Source organism: Haliotis cracherodii, unplaced genomic scaffold, assembly GCF_022045235.1.
Source record: "Haliotis cracherodii isolate W230 unplaced genomic scaffold, xgHalCrac1.p SCAF_3, whole genome shotgun sequence".
NCBI lineage: Eukaryota > Metazoa > Mollusca > Gastropoda > Lepetellida > Haliotidae > Haliotis > Haliotis cracherodii.
This window is the reverse complement of record NW_027266286.1, coordinates 59,762,702-59,770,983: the sequence shown is the minus strand read 5'-3', so window position 1 is coordinate 59,770,983 and position 8,282 is coordinate 59,762,702. Positions and strand designations below refer to the sequence as shown.

At 41.5% G+C, this 8,282-nt stretch overlaps 2 protein-coding genes across 2 annotated transcripts; both read right to left on the bottom strand.

Annotated features, from left to right (window-relative positions):
• Positions 1-301: 301 nt before the first annotated feature.
• On the bottom strand, positions 302-1,076 carry LOC139475584 (involucrin-like). Its single transcript, XM_071258775.1, has 2 exons — positions 815-1,076; positions 302-759 (listed from the first exon to the last, which is right to left on the bottom strand). The coding sequence occupies exons 1-2, from the start codon at positions 1,074-1,076 to the stop codon at positions 302-304; spliced, it is 720 nt and encodes a 239-aa protein (XP_071114876.1).
• A 2,732-nt stretch (positions 1,077-3,808) lies between these two features.
• LOC139475129 (myb/SANT-like DNA-binding domain-containing protein 4) lies at positions 3,809-4,946 on the bottom strand. The gene has a single exon (XM_071258387.1). The coding sequence runs from the start codon at positions 4,944-4,946 to the stop codon at positions 4,038-4,040; it is 909 nt and encodes a 302-aa protein (XP_071114488.1). The 3' UTR covers positions 3,809-4,037.
• Positions 4,947-8,282: the final 3,336 nt, after the last annotated feature.

Genomic DNA, 8,282 nt, shown 5'->3' with positions numbered 1-8,282 from the left:
CTACAATCCCCAAAGACGACAGTCTTAATAACTGACACGCGGACATGAATCTTTTGATTAGAAATGTTTACTCCGTATAGAACACATCGTCTGTATACATAATCTCAGCACTACATTCAGCAATATTGTCAGCGGCATTTCAGCATTACAGTTTGCAACATTTCAGCACTACGGTCAGCAAACATCTTAGAATATATTCAAGGTGAAATAATAATTCATCATTTCGGCACTGCAATCCCTTACACTTCAGCAGTACAGTCATTTAAAATTACAGCACTTCAATCCGTAACATTTCAGTCCCCTACATATCCCTGTAGTTCAGCACTTCAGAGTCTTCGTCCTTGCATTTCAACACTTCAGAGTCTTCGTCCTTGCATTTCAACACTTCAGAGCCTTCGTCTTTGCATTTCAACACTTCAGAGTCTTCGTCCTTGCATTTCAACACTTCAGAGCCTTCGTCTTTGTATTTCAACACTTCAGAGCCTTCGTCCTTGTATTTCAACACTTCAGAGCCTTCGTCCTTGTATTTCAACACTCCAGAGCCTTCGTCTTTGTATTTCAACACTTCAGAGCCTTCGTCCTTGTATTTCAACACTTCAGAGCCTTCGTCCTTGTATTTCAACACTTCAGAGCCTTCGTCTTTGCATTTCAACACTTCAGAGCCTTCGTCCTTGCATTTCAGCACTCCAGAGCCTTCGTCTTTGCATTTCAGCACTTCAGAGCCTTCGTCCTTGTATTTCAACACTTCAGAGCCTTCGTCTTTGCATTTCAACACTTCAGAGCCTTCGCCCTTTGTATTTTAGCATTTCAGAACCTTCGTCCTTGCATTTCAACACTCCAGAGCCTTCGTCTTTGCATTTCAGCACCCCAGAGCCTTCGTCCTTGCATTTCAGTACTTCGGGGCCTTCGTCTTTGCATTTCAGCACGTCAGAGCCTTCGTCCTTGTATTTTAGCATTTCAGAACCTTCGTCCTTGCATTTCAACACTCCAGAGCCTTCGTCTTTGCATTTCAGCACCCCAGAGACTTCGTCCTTGTGTTTTAGCACACCTGAGCCTTCGTCCTTGTATCTTAGCATTTCAGAACCTTCGTCCTTGCATTTCAGCACTTCAGTGAGTGAGTGAGTTGGGTTTTACGCCGCTTTTAACATTATTCCAGTTATATCACGGCGTGTCAGCTTAATATGGGAGGAAAGCCCGAAGTGAAGCAGGTGTCAGACGTTTACCACTTCGGTGTAACCCCCGAGCACGGGTATGGTGCTGACAAACCTAGAAACATAATCGGGGAGAACCGGGATTCGAACCCACAATCATAGGTTTCTGGCGTGCCCAAGGGACGCAACTCTGCACAGCGAATCGCAGCGCCTTAGACGACTGGGCCACCCGTGCCCCCTCAGCACTTCAGAGCCTTCGTCCTTGCATTTCAGCACTTCAGAGCCTTCGTCCTTGCATTTCAGCTAAAGCACACATGGACGTGGTGTGGACTCATTGTACATTCCTCGTGCAACAAGATTCGAATACTGCAACACTGTCATAATACAGGTAAATACATGGTACAAAGAACATATGACATGACTATATAAAAAACACGTTTTATTTCGCAGTTTCGCAGCGAAAGAACAATCTTCCGGTCTGAACACAGTCTCAATCTGTAAAGACTTCTCCAGTGTTACCTGACCTGACCTGCGACCTGACCTGAACTGTGACATGACCTGCGACCTATGACCAGACCTGACCTAGTCTGACAGGCACCGTTACAACGTCTCGTGATGCACGTGAATAGCTGATACATTAAGGGTGGCATGATACGCATAACCTAAGGCTTCAATCCGCATCACGACACTAAGTGAGGATGCGATACCAATCGCGATACTCGATTTGCGACGTTCTATCTTAAGTCTAATTTCATGCGACACGGAATTGCTCGCAATAAGTGATTGATTCTATCAAACAGTTCTTGTTCAACTCTTCAACTCGCATTGGAAATCTGATATGACATGTTCAAGAATGATCATGCTTTTGTATGTATTTTGGGCAGGATAATATAACTGTCTATCTGATTGTCTAATTCGCACAATGTGTGAAGCCTATTTTTGGAACCATGTCTAAATACAGTATATATCATTTATATCATACATTCATGGAACCATGTCTACATACAGTATACATCATACACTCATGGATCCATGTCTACATACTGTGTATAGCATGTATATCATACACTCATGGATCCATGTCTACATACAGTATATAACATATATATCATACACTCATGGATCCATGTCTACATACAGTATATATCATACACTCATGGATCCATGTATACATACTGTATATAACATATATATCATACACTCATGGATCCATGTCTACATACAGTATATATCATATATATCATACACTCATGGATCCATGTCTACATACAGTATATATCATATATATCACACACTCATAGATCCATGTCTACATACAGTATATATCATATATATCATACACTCATGGAACCATGTCTACATACAGTATATATCATACACTCATGGATCCATGTCTACATACAGTATATATCATATATATCACACACTCATAGATCCATGTCTACATACCGTATATATCATATGTATCATGCACTCATGGAACCATGTCTACATACAGTATATATCATACACTCATGGATCCATGTCTACATACAGTATATATCATATATATCACACACTCATAGATCCATGTCTACATACCGTATATATCATATGTATCATGCACTCATGGAACCATGTCTACATACAGTAGATATCATACACTCATGGATCCATGTCTACATACAGTATATATCATATATATCACACACTCATGGATCCATGTCTACATACAGTATATATCATATATATCACACACTCATAGATCCATGTCTACATACAGTATATATCATTTATATCATGCACTCATGGATCCATGTCCACATACCGTATATAGCATGTATATCATACACTCATGAAACCATGTTAACATACAGCATATTGTATATATATCATACACTCACTCATGGATCTATGTCTATATACAGTATATATCATACACACGTGGAACCATGTCTACATACAGCATATATCATACACTCATGGAGGGGCGGTCGGCCAGCTTAGTGGTTGTAGCGTTCGCTCGTCACACCGAAGACCAGGGTTCAATTCCTGACATAGGTACAATGTTTGAAGCCCATTTCTGGTGTCCCTCACCATGATATTGCTGGAATGTTGCTAAAAGTGGCTCAAATTCATACTCACTCACTCATGGAACAATGTCTACATAGAGCATATATCATACACTCATGGATCCATGTCTATATACAGTATATATCATACAATCATGGATCCATATCTATGTACTGTGTATATCATATATATCATACACTCATAGATCCATGTCTACATAAGTATATAACATACATTCATGGATCCATGCCTATAGACTGTGTATATCATGTGTATCACACACTCATTAATCCATCAGTATATACAGTATATCATGGATCCATGTCTACATACAGTATATATCAAACATTCATGGAAATATGCCTATGTAGTGTATATCATATGTATCACACACTCATAGATCCATGTCTACATACAGTATATATCAAACATTCATGGATCCATGCCTATATAGTGTATATCATATGTATCACACACTCATAGATCCATATCTACATACGGTATATATCATACATTAATGGATCCATGTCTATATAGTGTATATCATATGTATCACACACTCATAGACTCATGTCTACATACAGTATATATCATACACTCATGGATCTATGTGCATATATTCAGTGTATATCATGTATATCGTACGCTCCTTGGGGCATGTCTATATCTACAGTATGACACTGCGTCCTGGGTATTATCACCCAAACACCAACATCGTCACTGACAACACACTTGATCAGTCTATTGCATCTCGTCCGGGACACTATAACTGACACTAATACTGTTCCAGATGGGTATATGAGTATATCACAGGAAGCACCTTGTATGGTCTTATCAGTCCACGCCATTCTCTGAACGTTCATTACTGTCAAATGGGTTTCTTGATACTTGCAGCAACTTCCTCTTCCAATAACTGATCTCTAGTGCCAACTTCTCCTTCTCCATGTTCATCTTCTCTTTCTCCATGGCCAATTTCTCACGTTCCATTCCCAACTTCTGTCGTTCTATAGCCAGTTGCTCTTTCTCCATCGAAAGTTTCTCCTTTTCTATTTTCATTTTTTCTTTCTCGAGAGTGAGATTCTCGCGGTCCAGATGCATTATTTCTTGATGAAGATGACTGGCTTCCTCGAGTCGCCTCTTCTTCGGGTTTGATTGGTTGCAGTCCATCGTATATGACGTCATACCCTGAGACGATGACGAGAAGTTTGTGTGACGTGGCGATATGACGTTATCCCCCGTTCTCACACCGAGAGCACGACTGGGATCGGACTGGGTCCCGGGGGATGAGGAGATGTACGACATGTCATCTTCCTCGTCGTCATCGTTGCAAGCCTCCACCTTCATGAACGACGAGAGACAAGGGTCTGGCCCGTTTATATTGTAGGTAGACACATCCTGCCACTCGGGGTTAATGTCTAGAATCTGTAGGCTGAGATCCGAGGGTTCTGGTATCGACGCTGAACCTGAAGGCATGCTCTTGATTCTGGCCACCTCCTTCCTAGCAGCGCCCACCATGTTTTTCCACCTTCGGCGAATGTCTCCCGAGGTTCGCTGCACATTGCGGGTCCTGTTGTTGATGTACTCACTAATACGACTCCAAATATCCTTCTTACGCTCGTTCGTCACAGCGTCGGAGAGTTTGCTGGTGAGAATGTCTTTGTGTTTCTTCACCTGCTCAACAATCATCAAAGTCTCCGACTCGGTGAAGTTCGGCTTTCTCGTTTTGGGAATATGTTCCGCCATATCTCAGCTGCGCTCTCAATACATAGCATGGGCTGAACGATCAACCGAGACCCAGCCAGGCAGTAATACCGCCCTAAGCCCTTGCAAGGCCGCGAACCAATCAACAAACAGCCTGTCTCGTATAATACACTCCTCAGCCGAGACTAATCCTTGGCCTAGACTGCTATAGCGCGAGGCCCAGCGCGACTTGCTTCGGCGCATTGATTCCTGCTCTAAGGAGCTGTTTCTGTGAGCAAAATGAATCTTCTTTGAAAAACATAGCACACGTATAGAATATTACGTCTGTGGTAGGTTTTTGCAGCATTTATTGTCTTGGTTAGAGATGATAATAACCTGGAAAACATCAACCAAGGCGCGGTATAACGAGGAATGAGGGTAGAGGCTAATACAGTCTTAACGGCTTGCTGGAGGCATACTGCGCTCCTTCCTGACTTGGCCAAGCTGTGCAGCCGAGACTTGATATGTGTATCACAGAGCAGTATCCCAGGGTCAAGACATAGATTTTTGTGTATAGTTCAATATATGTAATGACGACTTGTTTGGTGTGTATTGTACTGAACAATCGGAACAAACGCGGAGGAACTGTTGAGTATAAATTTATAGCGTAGTATCACACATACTGGTTATAGTGTGGTGTCACACATACTGGTTATAGTGTAGTATCACACACTGCTTATAGTGTAGTATCACACATACTGGTTATAGTGTAGTATCACACATACTGGTTATAGTGTAGTATCACATATACTGGTTAAAGTGTAGTATCACACATACTGGTTAAAGTGTAGTATCACACACTGCTTATAGTGTAGTATCACACATACTGGTTACAGTGTAGTATCACACATACTGGTTATAGTGTAGTATCACACATACTGGTTAAAGTGTAGTATCACACATACTGGTTATAGTGTAGTATCACACATACTGGTTATAGTGTAGTATCTACTGGTTTCAGCGTATTGTCCGGTTGGGTGGTCACACATACTGGTTATAATGTAGGTCTCGGGTGTGTGGCCACACATGCTGGTTATAGCGTAGTGTCCAGGTGGGTGGTCACACGTACTGGTTATAACGTAGTGTCCGTGTGTGTGGCCACACATACTGGTTTCAGCGTAGTGTCCGGTAGGGTGGTCACACGTACTGGTTATAGCGTAGTGTCCGTGTGTGTGGCCACACATATTGGTTACAGGGTAGTGTCCGGTTGTGTGTGATTATGTGTGGCTATTAACGACACATCAGCTATATCACGACAACGCACCTCTTGACCATGTATGTATCTGTAGTATACTATTCCTGTAGTTGCTGTGGTGATGTAGCTCACGTGGAAACAATGTTGAAAGGACAATGACGTTTTTCGACTTCATTTTAATTTAATTCGTTTGAAGTTTTGACTGAGGCTCTTATACAAATGTAGTGACACTCAATCATTCCACCTGTAGAAGGCTTATATATGCATTTGGAGAACGAAATATCACTCCCTAATGTCGGCAGCAACGGTTTGGTGATCGCCCATATATTCTCACATATACCAGCGACTTTGTTTGTTTGTTGTTTAACGCCGCACTCTGCAATACTCCAGCTATATGACGGAGGTCTGTAAATAATCGTGTCTGGACCAAACAAACCAGTGATTGACATCATGAACATCGATCCACGATTGGGATCGATGACATGCATCAACCAAGACAGCGAGCCTGACCACCCGATCCCGTTAGTCGCCTCTTACGACAAGCATAGTCGCCTATTACGGCAATCATGGTTTGCTGAAGACCTATTCTACCCCGGATCTTCACGGGTCACCAGCCAGTAAGGGAACGTACATCACCCAATGTGTAACTTTCCACACCAGTTTGACGGGGAACAATCTTTAGACTTCGGGATATAGAGACACGAAAGTGTGTTCATTGACAAATTATCCTTGAAGATCTGAGTTGAGAATAGTTCTTCGGCAACCCATGCTTGCCGTAAAAGGCGACTAACGGGATCGGGTGGTTAGGCTTGCAGACTTGGTTGGGGAATGTCATCGATCTCACTTGTGTGGATCGGTGCTCATAATGCATTTTTTTTATTATCTGGTCCAGACTCGATTATTTACAGACCGCCGCCATATAGCTGGAGTATTGACCTTTTTCACACTTCGCTACTTCCGGTTTGAAAGCGTGGCTTGGAGAGCAGAAGGTGAAGGCTGGATAGCACATGAAACACACGGAAATGTCAACAAGGCACGCAATCGGGACGAACTGTGACAATTTAACCATCCCGGTACATTTATCGTAAGTATTGAACATTATTCTTATCGACAAACTATTCTACTGTTATCTGGTCTCCTTACCGATTTAAATTTGAGTCTGGCCGTTCTGTTATGATTTCAATTTAAAATATCCATGACCACCTAACTCCCAGTGCAGTTTATGGTAGCTGAACAGACTTAAAGGGGCACTGATCTAACGCAATTCCCCGGGACTGGTTGCCTTTGTTATTGTTTTTTCCCAGTGAGTACCCGGATGTATAGCAGAAATCTAGACTAGTTCGCGACCTCTGCTGCGCCTTTCGTAAGCGCATTAGTCACGTTTATGGATATCGGTAGTAATAAGGGCGTATGGTCACATTGATCAACAAAATGAAATACAGTTTTCGAGATAATAGTGAGTGAGTGAGTGAGTTAAGATTTAACGTCACATCGGCAGTATTTCAGCCATATCGTGACGATTCGAGATAATAAGGAAATGTAGGTATCTTTGGGGGTAGCATCGGTAATGGTGACGAAGTCACTTGCTTGGTAATTTTGCGATTTTCGTTTACACTATTTTTACTTGCAACACGAAGTAAATATTTCACCAAAGCATTGCTTTTTTATAGTGTGTATATTTGTTTACTGTCAAAATGTGTAACATATTTATTAAACGTCTAAATATTTTACAAAGTGACTGAAAAACATTTCGTTGAAAAGTACATGTCTATGTTGATTGGCTTCTAATCCTACATAATAATCTGTTGTGATGTTTGTATGCCCTTTTGTTCGTCTTAATCAATCTGGATAGATTTCTTAGTCAAAATGGCTGAAATATTTACACATTTTATAAATTGCCTGAGAGAATCACATTTTACAAATTGACGGTAATATATACACGCTTACAAAGGAAAAGACCGGAGAAAACAACGTCTATCGCGCATTGAAGAATTTCCCAACCAAGACAAAGAGAAACAAGAACGAATCGGTTCAAATGAAGGAAAACAAAATGCAAATACCATAATTACAACCCACCAAATTTATGTGTATAAATTTTAGGCAGCTTCCTTGTTCGAGGAATGTATCCGTGAATATCCACACAA

Coding starts and splice junctions, on each gene's coding strand:
- LOC139475129 (XM_071258387.1), bottom strand. CDS start 4,946: ATGGCGGAACATATTCCCAAAACGAGAAAGCCGAACTTCACCGAGTCG.
- LOC139475584 (XM_071258775.1), bottom strand. CDS start 1,076: ATGCTAAGATACAAGGACGAAGGCTCAGGTGTGCTAAAACACAAGGAC. Junction 760..814: donor GTTGAAATGCAAGGACGAAG/GTTCTGAAATGC, acceptor TGAAATGCAAAG/ACGAAGGCTCTGAAGTGTTG.